General features: G+C 42.4%; 1 protein-coding gene across 3 annotated transcripts in view; it reads left to right on the top strand.

The window, feature by feature from the left end:
* Nucleotides 1-332: 332 nt before the first annotated feature.
* Nucleotides 333-21,755, top strand: part of LOC108272489 (TRIO and F-actin-binding protein) — a 29,652-nt gene continuing 8,229 nt past the window's right edge. For all 3 annotated transcript variants that reach the window (XM_053684139.1, XM_017480922.3, XM_053684138.1), the window contains exons 1-11: nt 333-502; nt 2,399-2,520; nt 2,731-2,915; nt 3,799-5,833; nt 5,934-6,027; nt 6,105-6,146; nt 11,506-11,562; nt 11,697-11,765; nt 13,403-13,492; nt 21,413-21,522; nt 21,620-21,755. The exon at nt 21,620-21,755 is cut by the window's right edge and continues 240 nt beyond it. In XM_053684139.1, coding sequence (XP_053540114.1) covers nt 2,813-2,915; nt 3,799-5,833; nt 5,934-6,027; nt 6,105-6,146; nt 11,506-11,562; nt 11,697-11,765; nt 13,403-13,492; nt 21,413-21,522; nt 21,620-21,755 — 2,736 coding nt within the window. In that variant the 5' untranslated portion in view covers nt 333-502; nt 2,399-2,520; nt 2,731-2,812. The remainder of the gene's footprint in view (nt 503-2,398; nt 2,521-2,730; nt 2,916-3,798; nt 5,834-5,933; nt 6,028-6,104; nt 6,147-11,505; nt 11,563-11,696; nt 11,766-13,402; nt 13,493-21,412; nt 21,523-21,619) is intronic.

Genomic DNA, 21,755 nt, shown 5'->3' with positions numbered 1-21,755 from the left:
TAAAGTGGTATAAAGTAGTATATAGTGGTCACTGAAGAATAATTAATTAATTATTAACTATTGTGTTTTTTTAAGAACACAGTTTGTCTTTAACTGACAATTTAATATGTGTAGTACACACACACACACACACACACACACGCACACATGTATATACATCATATATATTATTGTATCATATATATTATTGTACACATCATATATATTATTGTATTTATACTTAGAAGTGTAATAATGTGCACACGTGTGTTTTCTCTCTTTCCTCAGTGTGTACACTGTGTGTGCGACTGTGTGTGTGCGCTGCCCATTACCCATCATGCTCCTCACCGGTGATGAGCGTGTGTGTCCAAAGTTCCAGCCCAACATCTTCGATTCGTCACGCTGCCATGAGTGCCTTCGTCTCAAACACCTGCACACACACACACCTACACACACACCTGAGCAGGTGAATCCGGTCAGCGAGAGCAGCAGCAGAAGAGAAGAGAAGGAACAGAGCCCCAAGGTGAGAAAAAAACAGAGAATTGATGAACAGAGGAATATGGGGATAGACACAAAAGGGTGGAGGAATAGTTTTGGTAACTGGGGGAACACTGTAATGCTGGACAGGAGAAACATTTAGGAAAAAAATACCACCAAAATGCTAATTTCTGATTATTGCTAATGACCACCTATGGTTGCATATGTAAACAAATCCATAACAAATCAAGGACACGTGAAGAAATGAAGAATTCTAGAGGGAGAACGTTATAATTACATTGATTATAAACAGCATAAACACTAGACAATTAGAGCCAGGAAACCATTTGAGCCCCACTAAGGTGGTTTATTTACAAAATAAAGGGGCAGTTATCTGCTACAAGGAACTGGGCTAAACATGGTTCCATTAGGTCTATTCCAACACCCTTAAAGGCCACGTTCTACATTTTTGTGTTGGAAAAAAGATCCTGATATGAGCAGCTCGTCTCTATGACAAGAAATTGGTCCCAGTAGTTCTTTATACATTGTTGTCCCGAGATGCTCTTGGCCAAACGTAGTTTCTGCTTGCATCTGGTGGGACAGATCATAGAGCAGGACTCTCTCATCTTCAGACCTGGTCTTCTCATGCTTGGATGTGGAGTTGCCCCTTCTTATAGAGGTGCAACCTAGCACAACATTGTGATACCTCAGGTCCCTGGGAGGTCTTGTACAAAATCTACAGTGAAGACCTATTGTACTGTAGATCCACCAGTATTTACGGTAACAGTCAGGTGTCTCCAAGCACACAGACCACCAGGAAATTGTAGATAGTTGGATAGTTAGTAAGTGTGATTTTTTATACCAAGGAAAGGAGGGTTGGGAAAGTTCTCCATGTGCAGCCATCAGATCCCGTTTAGAGACACCCTGAAGAGTTGCTCATTCACTGTCATGGTGGGAGACGTGGGATTTTCTTAGTTCTCCACTTCATCCAGGAAACCCTTAAAGCAGGGCAGATACGCTGTAAAAGGTGGTGAAGGTATGGATCATTCCAAGGGCCCTGAGTAAAAACACTTGTCCAGGGCCTGTCTGTTAGGGCCACAATTTGAATTGACTCTCAATATGAAGGTAGTTCTCATGTGATCTTTTTCCTCTCTCCTTGTCATCTCTTTGACCTTTGACTTGATGAGTCAAGGGTGATGACATGCTCCCTATCCATGTGGTGTTTCTAGTGCTTGTGTGTTTGATGTGATTCTGATTTTACCTGATTATGAGGTCAGACATCATATAAAATTCTTCAAAAGGTTCAAGGAGGAAAGCTACGATGTTCACGTCTGTGTGCCCACATTAGAAATTAATGAAGGCAGATCATTTTGCTGCTCTTCTGGGAATCATACATCATACTCTACACATCTACAGCATGAGAAACAGGCACATAAAGATTGACAAAGTGATAAAAAAAAGAGGAAGAGAGACAGACAGGCTGAAGAACAGAAATAGAGAGAGAGAGAGAAAGAGAGGAAGAGGAAAAGAGAGGGGGGTTACAGGAGGAACAGCAAAGAAATGAAATAATGATGAAGTGAAGCAGCAACTGGGTTGGGTTACAGAGGCGTAACGCAAACCCAGCCACACACACACACACACACACACACTCAGAGGAAATGAGTGTGTGTGCTAAAGTGCTCATATTATCAAGCATCTTGAAGCTTTCGACGCCTTAACTTAACTTTCATCAGTTTTGATCTATTTGTTTATTTTTTACACGTATTATATTTAACATGTTTATTTTGATAAGACATTTGAAATAGGCTAACTAATATATAACTGTTTCTGGGAAGTAAAAAAAAATTGTCTTTGTTTAATCGATCTCAAAAGTTCAACAGTTTAGCCGCGCCCATAAAACTGTACCTGGCTAACATAGCTGTATTGTGATTGGCTGGCTCAGGAGGACTCTGATGACGTGTCGGTGGTAAGTGGAGGCTCTCTCTGTATCCTCAGTCCCGAGTGTGACCTTTACGTGTGTGACGGAGACGAAAGCGAAGGCGAAGACGAACACACCTTTGACAGGTAAGATAATAATCATTTAATTTAATCTAATTTATGTACACAGCATCTTTATTTTCTCGTTTGTTCAGTCTAAACTATCTACAGAGGAAATCAGTTGGGATTTGGGTTTTTTGGTCTAATGTGCATTATTTGCATAATAGCTATACACACACCATCAGTAATTATGGTACTGTACTTCCTCTCTCTCTCTCTCTCTCTTTCTCTCTCCAGTCAGTGTGAAGGTGACTCATCCTCCACCGGTTCTTGCGCTCCTGAAGAAGAGGAAGACTTCTTCTCTCTTCCTCACAGCAGGATGACACGTTTGGATCCCCCATCACACCGGAACAAGTCACGCATGTGGATGGAGGAAGCACGTAATCGAGACAGCTTCTCTCGCCGCTCCTCTGTCCCACATGGTAAAGAACAACAATAATATTCACTTCTGTAGCATACATTTATTTATAATTCATTTTGATTTTAAGTGTGTGCAACAAAGAAAACATGACAAACATGAAAAAAGATTTTAAAAAAAATAAACTACAAAATGCCCATATATGGAGATGTAGGTGTGTCATTAAGTCCATATGTGGAAGGCTCTAAATAGGAAGACCTGTAAATGTGCATGTCTTTTATTAGCCAGCTTCATAATCGTCACTGTTAACGCTAGACAGCTAACACAGCTCAGCGGATAAATGAATAATGATGAAGACACTAAGTCATTTTGTTGCACGCATACAGCTCTGGTTACAGTAAGTAAGTGTTAATAACACTAAGTTAATTATTACTCATGGTGTTTCCTCAGTCTTGCGTTACTGCATGTGCCGTGTTTACACGACATGGCTAGACACACATGGGTTGTTCATCCTATCGATTAGTGTGTATCAGGATGATGAAATGATATGAAAGAATTTCTATCCTTAGCACTTGTACCAAATACTAAACCTTAAATAGCCACATAGCGACTATACTCTATCTATAAGTACAGTGTCATAAATCTGCTTACTATGGTAACCTACAGATAATTCTGTTTCTCTAAACCAGAACGTTTAGTTATGGGTGCTTAAGCTATAGCTAGCTAATTAACACCACTTGCTGAAGGTTATCTAGCTCATGTTGCTGACCTTTTTAAAGAACTATTTCATGAAGTATGTGTTTAGAATAAATTATAATGTAGTGAGGGTTGTTCCGGTCTCTCCCTGACTGTGCATTTTGACCATTCACATTTTCTTTTCAAAACATTTTATGGAATTTTAAAGTTAAGATGAAAGTGTAACCATCTACTTCTCCTTCTGTCCTCAGTGAGTTCGAAGGTTGACCGAGATCGAGAAAGTGGATATTTCTCTCTGGGTCGTGTGACTGGTGCTCGGACATTAAGCGATAAAAGTCCTTCTCCACATCGGCATGCTGAACGTGGACATCCTTTACCAAGCAACCGAACACCTGAGCCCAAAGCTGTCATTCCATTCCGAAATCCAGACCTTGGTGTTCCTTCACAGAGAAGAACCTCTGAGATCCAGAATCCAGATTTGGCTCCAGTGCCATTGAACTCCTCTCCAGAACCTGTGGACCTCAGCATCGAAGTCGAGGCTCAGGCAGGTCCGAGATCTTTAAGTCCCACACCGTTCAAGCAGGCCGAATCATTGGCTGCAACCCAAAAAAGAGGGTTCCGAGCACCGAATTCATCTTCTGGTCAGTTTGGAAATTTCTTTTCCTCCAAACAAGATTCTGGCTTTTCCCGCTCGTCATCACCGTCCCGAAACTCCTCTACTTTCAAACGGGCTGAGTCTGTCTCCTCGCTATCGTCCCGTGGGTATGGGATGGACGGCGTTTCTGAGAGGCGAGACCAACAATCCAAAAACCCAAATCAGAATTCCTTTGGCCGTCCATCTGAGTCTGAAAACATTCGGAAAAACTTCAGAGCCCTTGCTAGCACTGTCGGTGCTGTCAGTAATCTCATTAAGTCCCAGCCAAGCCCATATGCTGACCTGAGAGCCGGTTTACGGAAGACAGAGCCCAGTGAGCGGGGCACTAAAACCCGAAGTCCCTCCCCTGCAAGGCGGAGCCATGATACAGCTGGCCAGCCACTTCTCCGGAAAACAGAAACAAAAAACTTTTCAAGTAGTCAGAAGAAATGTGAAAGCCGGAACTCTTCACCAACCAGGAGTAGCAGCCAGTCAATTCTGCATAAAGTGGTTGAAGGTTGGCGTAGTGCTTCACCTGTAAGAAAGGGCTATGGGACATCCAGTCAACTAGAAAAGAGTCTTGTTTCAAATGGGCATAGTCATAAAAGCACTAGCTCCTCTCCTTCAAGAAGAAGCTTTGAGGCCAGCAGCTTACCATTGCATAAATCCGAGACTAAAAGACACTCCCCCCCATTAAGGCGGAGCTATGATGCACCTACTAAACAATCATCATTGCACAAATCTGGATCAGACCGATCTTCCTACAGCCAAAGTCCCTCCCCTTCAAAGCGGGTTTATGACTCTCCTGGCCAATCACATTTTCACAAATTAGAGAGCAGCAATTACTCTGCAACAAACCGATCTTCCTGTAACCGAAGTCCCTCCCCTTCAAAGCGGGATTATGACCCTCCTGGCCAATCACGTTTTCACAAATCAGAGAGCAGCAATTACTCTGGACCAAACCGAACTTCTGATAACCGAAGTCTCTCCCCTTCAAAGCGGGGTTACGACCCTCCTGACCAATCACGTTTTCACAAATCAGAGAGTGGCAATTACTCTGGAACAACCCGAACTTCTGATAACCATAGTTCTTCCCCTTCAAGACGGGGTTATGACCCTCCTGGTCAATCACTTTTCAGATCAGGGCACAGCAATTGTTCTAAAAGTGGGCGGGGCCAGAATATATTACACAAAACTGTCAGTGAAACCAGGATTGAGTCTGCATCCTACATGGGGAAATCAACTAATAGCAGCACAGCAGGATCATGGCGAGGCTCCACCCACTCTCTCGAGAGCCCACCAATATCCCGTAACTCCTCTCCTTCTAGGAAGTACAGTGAAAGCAAGCTGGTTGGTGTCCGGAAATCTGCCCATGTTTCCTGGAGTACTGGTGACAGGAGGCAGGGTCAGGATAATCATAGGCCCTCCTGCCGGAACAGAAGCCCCTCCCCCTTAATGAGAACCCACACTTCTTCTCAGAGCTCAATAGATTCACTTATGTCAAGCGGCTCATCTGGTCTGAACAGAGAAGAATATGCCATTATGGCCGACCTTCCGAAGGTCAAGAGGGTCCTCCAGAGGGCAAGGCCAAAACAGATGGAGGGAATGGAGAGAGGAAACAGAGACGAAACATCATTATACAAACCTGCCAGGTATAATAAATAAATAAATAAATAAATGGTGACCTATGTAATAAAATCTGAGTTCCTTAACAGTTTGTTAACAGTTCACAATGTCAACATCCTCCCTTAGCCACTCCCACGCTAAACCCGCCCATATCACCTGGGACGACTTGATGGATCAGCGAGGAAATCCCTCCCCTACACACACATCTTCACACACACAGGTATCACACCTGCATAGTTAACACTCTGTGAGACAGCTACAGACAGACAGACAGAATATACTGTGTTTGTGTTGAAGGGAAATAAGATGGAGCAGGAGAAGAATGAGAGACTTCAACAGGTATGTGTCACTCCATGTCTCTGTCTATCTCTCTCTCTATCTATCTCTCTGTGTGTGCCTCTCTCTGTCTTTCTCTCTCTATGTGTTTATACAGTGATATATGTAACGGAATCAGCACTATTAGTGATGAATAAACTGAGCCCTGTGGCAATGTGTAATGTGTGTGTGAAGTGAAAGCGCTGCCTGGACACGCACTTCAAATTCCTTCCATCACTTCAGTGAAAAAACACAAGTCAGATTAAATCAGTCTCTGCATGGGCGTGTTGGATTACACACTAATGAACACCAAGTGTGAGAAGAACATTAACAACTGCAGCCTGCGTGTAACACGGGAGAAAAACAAGAACTAAACACAACGAAGCACACTGCAGAGTTAAAGGTACATTTAACTGTTACCAGAGTTAATGATAACATACCAACAAGAGCAAGCAGGGAAAAACATCAATACATACATTCCTACATTGCTAACGTAAGTTCTTTTAAAGATCAAGAAAGAAGGAATAAAAAGAAAGAAAGGAGAAATAAAGTTGCTTGGTTTGTGGTTCATTTCCTTTACTGTATTTGTAAATACTGTATTTGCTTCCCACTAAAATTTTCCCAAACTAGCCTCTAAAATTGAACGTATCGACTGGGAGCTGCTCAGTGTTGTGTATGCAGTAGAGAAAGCAAAATCGTTTTTTACGCACAGTTACATCACCTCAGTGTTTATACAGCAACCTCATGACCTTTGCTAGGTCAGGGCTAGAAAGAGGCTGTGTCCCAGATCTCATGCCTCTATTCAATTCAATTCAATTTTATTTGTATAGCGCTTTTTTCAATAGACATTGTCTCAAAGCAGCTTTACAGAAATATCAACACGGTATACAGATATTAAAGGTGTGAATTTATCCCAACTGAGCAAGCCATTGAGTTGCGACGGTGGCAAGGAAAAACTCCCTAAGATGTTTTAAGAGGAAGAAACCTTGAGAGGAACCCGACTCAGAAGGGAACCCGTCCTTATCTGGGTAACAACAGTTAGTGTGAAAAAGTTCATTATGGATTTATATGAAGTCTGTATGGTGTTAGGAGCAGCCGTAGTCCCAGCAGTCTGGAATTGGAGTAGATGAGAGCTCCATCCAGAGGCAGGACATCCGAAACGGATCAGACAGGTCCGGAGAGCAGAAAGGATCTGGATCTCTAGTATCTCCATAAAATCGTGTGTGGCTCGGCAGAAGGAGAGAGGAGAGAAAAGATTATTAGGACTGTGCTTAGCGTAACAGAAAGTCTAGTCAGGGTAGGCTTGAGTAAACAAATACGTTTTAAGCCTAGACTTAAACACTGAGACTGTGTCTGAGTCCCGAACACTAATAGGAAGACTGTTCCATAACTGTGGGGCTCTATAAGAGAAAGCTCTTCCCCCTGCTGTAGCCTTCACTATTCGAGGTACCAACAAATAGCCTGCACCTTTTGATCTAAGTAGGCGTGGCGGATCATAGAAAACCAAAAGGTCACTTAGATACTGTGGTGTGAGACCGTTTAGTGCTTTATAGGTTAATAAAAGTATTTTATAGTTAATGCGAGATTTCACTGGGAGGCAATGCAGTGTGGATAAGATCGGGGTGATGTGGTCGTATCTTCTGGTTCTAGTTAGGACTCTAGCAGCTGAATTCTGGACTAACTGGAGTTTGTTTATACTGTGCATAGTGTGCAAACAAGTAATAATACTGTGCTCTAGCAACCAAAAATGTAGAAAATGTTCAAGTTATTCTGTCACAAATGACGTTTCATGGCAAGGTAGTTTATTTTGCCTAGCTAGATACAATTGTCACTTTGCTAGCTAAATCAAACATGAACCATAGCTTCTTAATTCATGGACAGGCACATTAACTAAAATCCAGAAGGTATAAACAGATATACTGGAAACTTTTATATTTCTTTATTTTATAGTTTTATTCACTTTAACATATACGTTTTGAAAACTCAAAAATGTTGACAACTTCATGCTGAGCTGTACCACTTAAATCACATCTAGACTGAATTAAAAACGTCTTTAATAAGTTGTTTTTATAAGTTCGTGTCCTAATTTTCTTTTATTTTAAAATAAATTAATGAATTGTTTGTTGGTGGAAAAGTTTAATTCTTTAAAAACGAATCATTTTGTCCCACAGCACCACAATCTCTCCATAAGGGGTGTAAACTGTGGAAGTTGTGGCGAGTGCTCTTACGGTGCTTCTGATTGGCTGGTGTGAACGGCGCTGCGGCGCTGCTGATTGGCTGGTGTGAACGGTTCTGCGGCGTTTCTGATTGGCTGGTGTGGGATCTCTGTGTTGAGTCGCTCAGGGAACCGCCCAGGAAGAGACGCTCTCTCCTAGTTGGGGGTAAAAAGTTGTTGAAAGTGTGGATTAAACTTTAAAAACAGAGGTCACTTCGTTGGTTACTCGGTTTACTCGGTTGTTAGTGGTCGGTTGAGAGAAAGTTTAGCGGTATGAAGGCGGTATGAAGGCGGCGTTAGGCGCGGCGGTGTCACGTCTCCTCAGGCTTTAGCCAGTTAGCAGATCAACAGGTAGAGCGCGAGAGAGTGCTGCACGCGCCTCACTTCAACAAACGCGTCACTCATGGACCCGTAACTGTTTTACTCTTATTTTATTATTATTTATCTGTGTTTTATTTTTATTTTATTTGTCTTTGCTTTCTGGATCATCCAAACATGACGGTAAGGTTTTATTTTAAATCTACAGTGTGGGTTGTGAATGTTCTGAAAGGAAGTATAACATTACCGTGTTTATAACCAGTGTTACATATCACTGTTAGCTCTGTGTGTTTGTGTGTGTGTGTGTGTGTGTGTGTGTATGTGTGTGAGAGAGAGAGAGAGAGAGAGAGAGAGAGAGAGGGTGTGTCTGCTTACACTGTCCTCCCACCTATGCAAACTGAAAGTGTGTGTGTGTGTGTGTGAGTGAGAGAGAGAGAGAGAGTGTGTGTGTGAGAGAGTGAGAGAGAGAGAGAGAGAGAGAAGTCTAAAGTCTGTGTGATAATCAGCACCAGAGTAGATCTGTTTGTTGTTTGAGGGCTTTGTCCTGAATGAGCCCTCACTCCCTACACCGAGTGCGCTACACCGAGTGCCCTACACCGAGTGCCCTACACCGAGTGCGCTACACCGAGTGCCCTACACCGAGTGCCCTACACCGAGTGCGCTACACCGAGTGCGCTACACCGAGTGCGCTACACCGAGTGCCCTACACCGAGTGCGCTACACCGAGTGCGCTACACCGAGTGCCCTACACCGAGTGCCCTACACCGAGTGCCCTACACCGAGTGCGCTACACCGAGTGCCCTACACCGAGTGCCCTACACCGAGTGCCCTACACCGAGTGCGCTACACCGAGTGCGCTACACCGAGTGCCCTACACCGAGTGCGCTACACCGAGTGCGCTACACCGAGTGCCCTACACCGAGTGCGCTACACCGAGTGCGCTACACCGAGTGCGCTACACCGAGTGCCCTACACCGAGTGCCCTACACCGAGTGCGCTACACCGAGTGCCCTACACCGAGTGCCCTGCAGATCAAGGCGTCTTCACACACCTCCGTTATAGATCAGTTTATTTAATTATAAAAGAAATAAACTAGTGAAATTAAAGCTGTTACACACAGAGGAACAGTCAGTGTGTGTGTGTGTGTGTGTATGTGTGTGTGGTAGCCAACACGATGCAGTGGCTGAGCTACATTACTGGAACATTTACTAAACAATCAATAAATGAGGTCTGATATCTGATGGATTTCAGCAGCTATCAGATTACTGAAGTGGTCATGTGATCAGCACTCTGTCATAATCAGAGTAGGCTTCAGCAGAGACATTGACTACATTTACATGGACAGCAGTAATGTAATTATTGACCTTACTCTGAGTAAGATAATAATGTGATTAAGGTGTTTTCATGAGTCGCTTTTAGAATACTCCTGTCATGTTCCCGTTTTACATGTTATAGGTCATAATTAGATTAAGAGCCCGCGTCATTACGTCACCGCGCCACGACGTCCGACGTCCCTTCAGAATTTCACGTATGAATGTACAGGTCGTCTTCGTTATGGGACCGTATACAGTTTTGGGTGTTTTTATTTAAAATTTTTACAAACACTTTAAGTGCAGTTAATTATTTGTCATGCTATACGTGCTAATAGACGACTGCTTGAAGCCGTGGGTGTGTCCCAAACCGCGTCCTTACCTTCTATATAGTAGCGCAGATACATGTATTTCACCTACTATAGGTCTATAGCAGGTAAGTATGCGGTTTGGGACGCACCCGAACTCTCTTGTTCACCGTAAAACGGTTGAGCACTGCCGTGTGTGATCGTGGTGAAAACTCCCACACGACATTCATAGTGTGATTAAGGTGTTTACATGTCTGTAATACACGTCCATAATACGACTAAAACAGGAATACTCCACACTTCTTAATTCCATTAGTGCTTACTTCCAATATGACCTTAATCAGATTAAGGTAAGTAAAAATTGCTGTTTACATGCTAGTTTCTTAATCAGAGTATGGTCTTAATCGGGTTAATGTTGGATTATTGTTGTCCATGTAAACATACTGACTGTGGGTTTAAGTCAGTAATCAGATTATTGATCACATGTACACTGATAATCTGATCTCGATTTTTAGGGGAAATGTCTGACTGTGTGTTTGGTTCAGTATAAACACAGCTCTAAGATGGACATCAGGTTCAATTTACAACCTTGAAAATGGGTGTGTCTATCTACTGTCTGTCTATCTGACTGTCCGACTGACTAAAAGCCTGTTGTTCAGAGTTGCCCAATCTTAACCCTATAATTGTGTTGACTCCGCTGTGTGTGTGTGTGTGTGTGTGTGTGTGTGTGTGTGTGTGTGTGTGTGTGTGTGTGTGTGTGTGTGTTTCTCCTCCCTCTTTCATCTTTTGGGTTTCCTGTTAGATTTAACACTTTCACAACACCATGTTTACACACACACACACACACAGTTTGACAAATGTGTTCTGCTTATAGATGGTTTAAGTACTAATCTCTCTCTCTCTCTCTCTCTCTCTCTCTCTCTCTCTCTCTCTCTCTCTGTGTCTCTGTCTGTCTCTCTGTGTCTCTCTCTGTGTCTCTCTGTGTCTGTCTCTCTCTCTGTCTCTCTCTCTCTCTCTCTCTCTCTCTCTCCCTCTCACTCTGTCTCTCTCTCTGTCTCTGTCTCTCTCTCTCTCTATCTCTCTGTGTCTCTCCCTGTCTCTCTCTGTGTCTGTCTCTCTCTCTCTGTCTCTCTCTCTCTCTCTCTCTCTCTCTCTCTCCCTCTCACTCTGTCTCTCTCTCTGTCTCTTTCTCTCTCTCTCTCTCTCTCTCTCTCTCTCTCTCTCTCTCTCAGCCTGATCTGTTGAACTTTAAGAAGGGATGGATGTCCAAACTGGATGGAAGTGGAGAGGTATATAAGAAATGCAAAAACAATGTTCTAATACTGAAACTACAGTCGCAATGAAATCTGCACAATGTGACCTATTGTTAATATTAAAGAGTTTATTGTAATCTGTCTGTATGTGTGTGTGTGTGTGTGTGTAGTGGAAAAAGCACTGGTTCGTGCTGACAGATGCTGGACTGAAATACTACAGAGACTCTGGAGCCGAGGAGGTTTGTGCGTGCGTGCGTGAGTGCGTGCGTGAGTGCGTGCGTGAGTGCGTGCGTGCGTGAGTGCGTGAGTGAGTGCGTGCGTGAGTGCGTGCGTGACATATTAAAACCTTGTTAGATTTAGTTTTATTTTTTTTGAAGTCTATTAATTATTACTGTTAATTAAGCTAATAATTTGTTCTGTATCTTTGTTAGTGATCTGTCATTAACTTTAATCTACTGGTTTTAAGCATAAAGCGTCTTACTCTAATACGTTATTACCATATTATTACCATGTCAATTTTATTTTTACTTTATTATTACTTCATTACTTAGGGTTGCAAGTGACGATTATTTTCATAACCGATGAATCGGATGGGGGCGGGGCAAACTTTCAGTACCCTTTTTTTTTGTTTATTTAAAATAAAATCCACAAACTGAGTGTTACAAATATAAACTTCACACTAAAACTTTACACAACTGTTTGTCCAATTATATAAGACTGAAAGGAACCCAACACACACACACACACACACACACACACACCCCAGAATATATATTATTCATTTCGGACTGTAGTTTGGTTCAGAGCTTTTTGTGCATCCATGAAAAATAATGCATAATTATTAGTTTATATTATATAAGAGTATTTATTCATTATTTTTGCACAAAAAGCACAGAATTAAACCCCAGTCCTAAATGAATAATAAAAACTCTTTCACTGCACCGTGTGGTTTCTGTTCCTCACGGTCTTTAGGAATATTACTTTACGTGTTTACTTTTGATCGTAGTGATTTAATGAGACATTACAGATCTTACTCGCGCTACGCTCTGTATCACCGTGTCTACACTGCGAGTGAGGAGCACCGCGACCTCATTACTAACACATCCCTTCCGTTATAATAAACAACAGAACTTACACAAATACAACATAAAACAGCAGCTTCCCTGCTACACAAACTCCGCTTTATAAAGTTTATCTCCGCGGTGTTTAATATAAAATGCCCCCCTGCCTTAGAGGACTTTCTTCCTCAGTCACGTGACGACTTCTCCTCTGTCTGACGAGACTGAGGTCATGTAGGGAATAAAAGGTAACCTTGACATGAACAGTAAACTGAAGAAAGTCATTGTCAGTGACTCTGGGTGTCTGCTAAAGCTAGCGGCGTCGCATTACGTGCGTATGATGTCATGCGCCACTGACTCGGAAGCGGCTTATACTTCCGGTTAATAAAAATAAATAAATAATGTGTTCCATTTGAGACGATATTACCTTTCTATCACCCCGTGCTGCGTGCAGACCAACTGATCTATAATCAGATTCCAACTGATCTATAATCAGATTCCAACTGATCTATAATCAGATTCGTTACAACAATTTTCATAATTGATTATTATTGATTTTATTGGTTAGTAGTTGTAGCTGTAATATATATTAGTGTATTATTAATTTATTTGGGGTTTTCTCTGTAGTTCTTATTATTGGTTGCTAAGTTTAGTACCTTATTTTAAAAATATATATTGAGTTTAAGAAATCTATTTCTGCTTATTAAACTGCTCTCTCTCTCCGTCTCTCTCTCTCCGTCTCTCTCTCTCTCTCTCCCTCTCTCTCTCTCTCTCTGTCTCTCTCTCTCTCTCTCTCTCTCTGTCTCTCTCCGTCTCAGAAAGATGAGTTGGATGGAGAGATTGATCTCTGTTCGTGTTTGAAAGTCTCTGAGTTTGATGTGGAGAAAAACTATGGCTTTCAGATACAGGTGACTAAACTCACACTCACTCACTCACACTCCTTTATTCACTCACTCACTCACACTCCTTTATTCACTCACTCACTCACTCACTCCTTTATTCACTCACTCACTCCTTTATTCATTCACTCACTCACTCCTTTATTCACTCACTCACTCACACTCCTTTATTCACTCACTCACTCACTCCTTTATTCACTCACTCACTCACTCCTTTATTCACTCACACACACTCACACTCCTTTATTCACTCACACACACTCACACCTTTATTCACTCACACTCCTTTATTCACTCACTCACTCCTTTATTCACTCACTCACTCCTTTATTCACTCACTCACTCCTTTACTCACTCACTCACACTCCTTTACTCACTCACTCACACTCCTTTACTCACTCACTCACACTCCTTTACTCACTCACACTCCTTTACTCACTCACACTCCTTTACTCACTCACTCACTCCTTTACTCACTCACTCACTCCTTTATTCACTCACTCACTCCTTTATTCACTCACTCACTCACTCCTTTATTCACTCACTCACTCACTCCTTTATTCACTCACTCACTCACACTCCTTTATTCACTCACTCACTCACTCCTTTATTCACTCACTCACTCACTCCTTTATTCACTCACACACACTCACACTCCTTTATTCACTCACTCACTCACTCCTTTATTCACTCACTCACTCACTCCTTTATTCACTCACTCACTCACACTCCTTTATTCACTCACTCACTCCTTTATTCACTCACTCACTCCTTTATTCACTCACTCACTCCTTTACTCACTCACTCACTCCTTTATTCACTCACTCACACTCCTTTACTCACTCACTCACACTCCTTTACTCACTCACTCACACTCCTTTACTCACTCACTCACACTCCTTTACTCACTCACTCACACTCCTTTACTCACTCACACTCCTTTACTCACTCACTCACTCCTTTATTCACTCACTCACTCCTTTATTCACTCACTCACACTCCTTTATTCACTCACTCACTCCTTTACTCACTCACTCACACTCCTTTATTCACTCACTCACTCCTTTATTCACTCACACACTCACACTCCTTTATTCACTCACTCACTCCTTTACTCACTCACTCACTCCTTTACTCACTCACTCACACTCCTTTATTCACTCACTCACTCCTTTACTCACTCACTCACACTCCTTTATTCACTCACTCACTCCTTTACTCACTCACTCACACTCCTTTATTCACTCACTCACACTCCTTTATTCACTCACTCACTCCTTTACTCACTCACTCACACTCCTTTATTCACTCACTCACTCACTCACTCCTTTACTCACTCACTCACTCCTTTATTCACTCACTCACACTCCTTTATTCACTCACTCACTCACTCACTCCTTTATTCACTCACTCACTCACACTCCTTTATTCACTCACTCACTCCTTTATTCACTCACTCCTTTATTCACTCACTCACTCCTTTATTCACTCACTCCTTTATTCACTCACTCACTCACACTCCTTTATTCACTCACACACACTCACACTCCTTTATTCACTCACACACACTCACACTCCTTTATTCACTCACTCACTCACTCCATTATTCACTCACTCCTTTATTCACTCACTCACACTCCTTTATTCACTCACTCACTCCTTTACTCACTCACTCACACTCCTTTATTCACTCACTCACTCCTTTATTCACTCACACACTCACACTCCTTTATTCACTCACTCACTCCTTTACTCACTCACTCACACTCCTTTATTCACTCACTCACTCCTTTACTCACTCACTCACACTCCTTTATTCACTCACTCACTCACTCCTTTATTCACTCACTCACTCCTTTATTCACTCACACACTCACACTCCTTTATTCACTCACTCACTCCTTTACTCACTCACTCACACTCCTTTACTCACTCACTCACACTCCTTTACTCACTCACACTCCTTTATTCACTCACACACACTCACACTCCTTTATTCACTCACTCACTCACTCCATTATTCACTCACTCCTTTATTCACTCACTCACTCACTCACTCCTTTATTCACTCACTCACTCCTTTACTCACTCACTCACACTCCTTTATACACTCACTCACTCACTCACACTCCTTTATTCACTCACTCACTCACACTCCTTTATTCACTCACTCACTCACACTCCTTTATTCACTCACTCACTCCTTTATTCACACTCACTCCTTTACTCACTCACTCACTCACTCACTCACTCCTTTATTCACTCACTCACTCCTTTATTCACTCACTCACTCCTTTATTCACTCACTCACTCCTTTATTCACTCACTCACTCACACTCCTTTATTCACTCACTCACTCCTTTATTCACTCACTCCTTTATTCACTCACTCACTCACACTCCTTTATTCACTCACACACACTCACACTCCTTTATTCACTCACACACACTCACACTCCTTTATTCACTCACTCACTCACTCCATTATTCACTCACTCCTTTATTCACTCACTCACACTCCTTTATTCACTCACTCACTCCTTTACTCACTCACTCACACTCCTTTATTCACTCACTCACTCCTTTATTCACTCACACACTCACACTCCTTTATTCACTCACTCACTCCTTTACTCACTCACTCACACTCCTTTATTCACTCACTCACTCCTTTACTCACTCACTCACACTCCTTTATTCACTCACTCACTCACTCCTTTATTCACTCACTCACTCCTTTATTCACTCACACACTCACACTCCTTTATTCACTCACTCACTCCTTTACTCACTCACTCACACTCCTTTACTCACTCACTCACACTCCTTTACTCACTCACTCACACTCCTTTACTCACTCACACTCCTTTACTCACTCACACTCCTTTACTCACTCACTCACTCCTTTATTCACTCACTCACTCCTTTATTCACTCACTCACACTCCTTTATTCACTCACTCACTCCTTTACTCACTCACTCACACTCCTTTATTCACTCACTCACTCCTTTATTCACTCACACACTCACACTCCTTTATTCACTCACTCACTCCTTTACTCACTCACTCACTCCTTTACTCACTCACTCACTCCTTTACTCACTCACTCACACTCCTTTATTCACTCACTCACTCCTTTACTCACTCACTCACACTCCTTTATTCACTCACTCACTCACTCACTCCTTTATTCACTCACTCACTCCTTTATTCACTCACACACTCACACTCCTTTATTCACTCACTCACTCCTTTACTCACTCACTCACACTCCTTTATACACTCACTCACTCCTTTACTCACTCACTCACACTCCTTTATTCACTCACTCACTCACACTCCTTTATTCACTCACTCACTCCTTTATTCACACTCACTCCTTTACTCACTCACTCACTCACTCACTCACTCCTTTATTCACTCACTCACTCCTTTATTCACTCACTCACTCCTTTATTCACTCACTCACTCCTTTATTCACTCACTCACTCACACTCCTTTATTCACTCACTCACTCCTTTATTCACTCACTCCTTTATTCACTCACTCACTCACACTCCTTTATTCACTCACACACACTCACACTCCTTTATTCACTCACACACACTCACACTCCTTTATTCACTCACTCACTCACTCCATTATTCACTCACTCCTTTATTCACTCACTCACTCACTCACTCCTTTATTCACTCACTCACTCCTTTATTCACTCACTCACTCCTTTATTCACTCACTCACTCCTTTATTCACTCACTCACTCACACTCCTTTATTCACTCACTCACTCCTTTATTCACTCACTCCTTTATTCACTCACTCACTCACACTCCTTTATTCACTCACACACACTCACACTCCTTTATTCACTCACACACACTCACACTCCTTTATTCACTCACTCACTCACTCCATTATTCACTCACTCCTTTATTCACTCACTCACTCACTCCATTATTCACTCACTCCTTTATTCACTCACTCACTCACTCCTTTATTCACTCACTCACTCCTTTATTCACTCACCCACTCACTCCTTTATTCACTCACCCACTCACTCCTTTATTCACTCACCCACTCACTCCTTTATTCACTCACCCACTCACTCCTTTATTCACTCACTCACTCACTCCTTTATTCACTCACTCACTCACTCCTTTATTCACTCACTCACTCACTCCTTTATTCACTCACTCACTCACTCCTTTATTCACTCACACACACTCACACTCCTTTATTCACTCACTCACTCCTTTATTCACTCACTCACTCCTTTATTCACTCACACACTCACACTCCTTTATTCACTCACTCACTCCTTTATTCACTCACTCACTCCTTTACTCACTCACTCACTCCTTTATTCACTCACTCACACTCCTTTACTCACTCACTCACACTCCTTTACTCACTCACTCACACTCCTTTACTCACTCACACTCCTTTACTCACTCACTCACTCCTTTATTCACTCACTCACTCCTTTATTCACTCACTCACTCCTTTACTCACTCACTCACACTCCTTTATTCACTCACTCACACTCCTTTATTCACTCACTCACTCCTTTACTCACTCACTCACACTCCTTTATTCACTCACTCACACTCCTTTATTCACTCACTCACACTCCTTTATTCACTCACTCACTCCTTTACTCACTCACTCACACTCCTTTATTCACTCACTCACTCACTCACTCCTTTACTCACTCACTCACACTCCTTTATTCACTCACTCACTCACTCACTCCTTTATTCACTCACTCACTCCTTTATTCACTCACACACTCACACTCCTTTATTCACTCACTCACTCCTTTACTCACTCACTCACACTCCTTTATTCACTCACTCACTCACACTCCTTTATTCACTCACTCACTCCTTTATTCACTCACTCACTCCTTTATTCACTCACTCACTCCTTTATTCACACTCACTCCTTTACTCACTCACTCACACTCCTTTATTCACTCACTCACTCCTTTATTCACTCACTCACTCCTTTATTCACTCACTCACTCCTTTATTCACTCACTCACTCACACTCCTTTATTCACTCACTCACTCACACTCCTTTATTCACTCACTCACTCCTTTATTCACTCACTCCTTTATTCACTCACTCACTCACACTCCTTTATTCACTCACTCACTCACACTCCTTTATTCACTCACACACACTCACACTCCTTTATTCACTCACACACACTCACACTCCTTTATTCACTCACACACACTCACACTCCTTTATTCACTCACTCACTCACACTCCTTTATTCACTCACACACACTCACACTCCTTTATTCACTCACTCCATTATTCACTCACTCCATTATTCACTCACTCCTTTATTCACTCACTCACTCACTCCTTTATTCACTCACTCACTCACTCCTTTATTCACTCACTCACTCACTCCTTTATTCACTCACTCACACTCCTTTATTCACTCACTCACACTCCTTTATTCACTCACTCACTCACTCACTCCTTTATTCACTCACTCACTCCTTTATTCACTCACACACTCACACTCCTTTATTCACTCACTCACTCCTTTACTCACTCACTCACACTCCTTTACTCACTCACTCACACTCCTTTATTCACTCACTCACTCCTTTATTCACTCACTCACTCACACTCCTTTATTCACTCACTCACTCCTTTATTCACTCACTCACTCCTTTATTCACTCACTCACTCCTTTATTCACTCACTCACTCACACTCCTTTATTCACTCACACACACTCACACTCCTTTATTCACTCACTCACTCACACTCCTTTATTCACTCACACACACTCACACTCCTTTATTCACTCACTCCATTATTCACTCACTCCATTATTCACTCACTCCTTTATTCACTCACTCACTCACTCCTTTATTCACTCACTCACTCACTCCTTTATTCACTCACTCACTCACTCCTTTATTCACTCACTCACACTCCTTTATTCACTCACTCACACTCCTTTATTCACTCACTCACTCACTCACTCCTTTATTCACTCACTCACTCCTTTATTCACTCACACACTCACACTCCTTTATTCACTCACTCACTCCTTTACTCACTCACTCACACTCCTTTACTCACTCACTCACACTCCTTTATTCACTCACTCACTCCTTTATTCACTCACTCACTCACACTCCTTTATTCACTCACTCACTCCTTTATTCACTCACTCACTCCTTTATTCACTCACTCACTCCTTTATTCACTCACTCACTCACACTCCTTTATTCACTCACACACACTCACACTCCTTTATTCACTCACTCACTCACACTCCTTTATTCACTCACACACACTCACACTCCTTTATTCACTCACTCCATTATTCACTCACTCCTTTATTCACTCACTCCATTATTCACTCACTCCATTATTCACTCACTCCTTTATTCACTCACTCACTCACTCCTTTATTCACTCACTCACTCACTCCTTTATTCACTCACTCACTCACTCCTTTATTCACTCACTCACTCACTCCTTTATTCACTCACTCACTCACTCCTTTATTCACTCACTCACTCACTCCTTTATTCACTCACTCACTCACTCCTTTATTCACTCACTCACTCACTCCTTTATTCACTCACTCACTCACTCCTTTATTCACTCACTCACTCACTCCTTTATTCACTCACTCACTCACTCCTTTATTCACTCACTCACTCACTCCTTTATTCACTCACTCACTCACTCCTTTATTCACTCACTCACTCACTCCTTTATTCACTCACTCACTCACTCCTTTATTCACTCACTCACTCACTCCTTTATTCACTCACTCACTCCTTTATTCACTCACTCACTCCTTTATTCACTCACTCACTCCTTTATTCACTCACTCACTCACTCCTTTATTCACTCACTCACTCCTTTATTCACTCACTCACTCCTTTATTCACTCACTCACTCCTTTATTCACTCACTCACTCACTCCTTTATTCACTCACTCACTCACTCCTTTATTCACTCACTCACTCCTTTATTCACTCACTCACTCCTTTATTCACTCCTTTATTCACTCCTTTATTCACTCCTTTATTCACTCACTCACTCCTTTATTCACTCACTCACTCCTTTATTCACTCACTCACTCACTCCTTTATTCACTCACTCACTCACTCCTTTATTCACTCACTCACTCACTCACTCCTTTATTCACTCACTCACTCACTCCTTTATTCACTCACTCACTCACTCACTCCTTTATTCACTCACTCACTCACTCACTCCTTTATTCACTCACTCACTCACTCACTCCTTTATTCACTCACTCACTCACTCACTCCTTTATTCACTCACTCACTCACTCACTCCTTTATTCACTCACTCACTCACTCACTCCTTTATTCACTCACTCACTCACTCACTCCTTTATTCACTCACTCACTCACTCACTCCTTTATTCACTCACTCACTCACTCACTCCTTTATTCACTCACTCACTCACTCACTCCTTTATTCACTCACTCACTCACTCCTTTATTCACTCACTCCTTTATTCACTCACTCCTTTATTCACTCACTCCTTTATTCACTCACTCCTTTATTCACTCACTCCTTTATTCACTCACTCACTCACTCCTTTATTCACTCACTCACTCACTCCTTTATTCACTCACTTCTTTATTCACTCACTCCTTTATTCACTCGCTCACTCACTCCTTTATTCACTCGCTCACTCACTCACTCCTTTATTCACTCGCTCACTCACTCACTCCTTTATTCACTCGCTCACTCACTCACTCCTTTATTCACTCGCTCACTCACTCACTCCTTTATTCACTCGCTCACTCACTCACTCCTTTATTCACTCGCTCACTCACTCACTCCTTTATTCACTCGCTCACTCACTCACTCCTTTATTCACTCGCTCACTCCTTTATTGTCTGTCTCAGACGGCAAGTGGAGTGTTCACACTCTCAGCTATGACTGCGGGAATCAGGAGGAACTGGATTGAGATTTTGAGGAAAAACATCCGGCCGAGCAGTACACCGGACCTTACACAGTGAGTAACACGCAAGCGCGCACACACACACACACACACACACACACACACACACACAGAGTTATGGGATGTCATCTCCATTGTCTCTCTCATCCAGACTTCCAGACAGCACTAGTAATAGAGAGGAATCTCGACACCACTCGTCTCGCCGCCAGTCAGACTCCTCCTCCACTCCTGCCCCCACCCAGCGCAAATTTGATTACGTCGAGCTCTCTCCTGTAGCCACGCCCACT

The sequence above is a fragment of the Ictalurus punctatus genome, chromosome 12, assembly GCF_001660625.3.
Source record: "Ictalurus punctatus breed USDA103 chromosome 12, Coco_2.0, whole genome shotgun sequence".
NCBI classification, from domain to species: Eukaryota; Metazoa; Chordata; class Actinopteri; order Siluriformes; family Ictaluridae; genus Ictalurus; species Ictalurus punctatus.
This window is presented reverse-complemented; position numbering and strand designations above follow the sequence as displayed.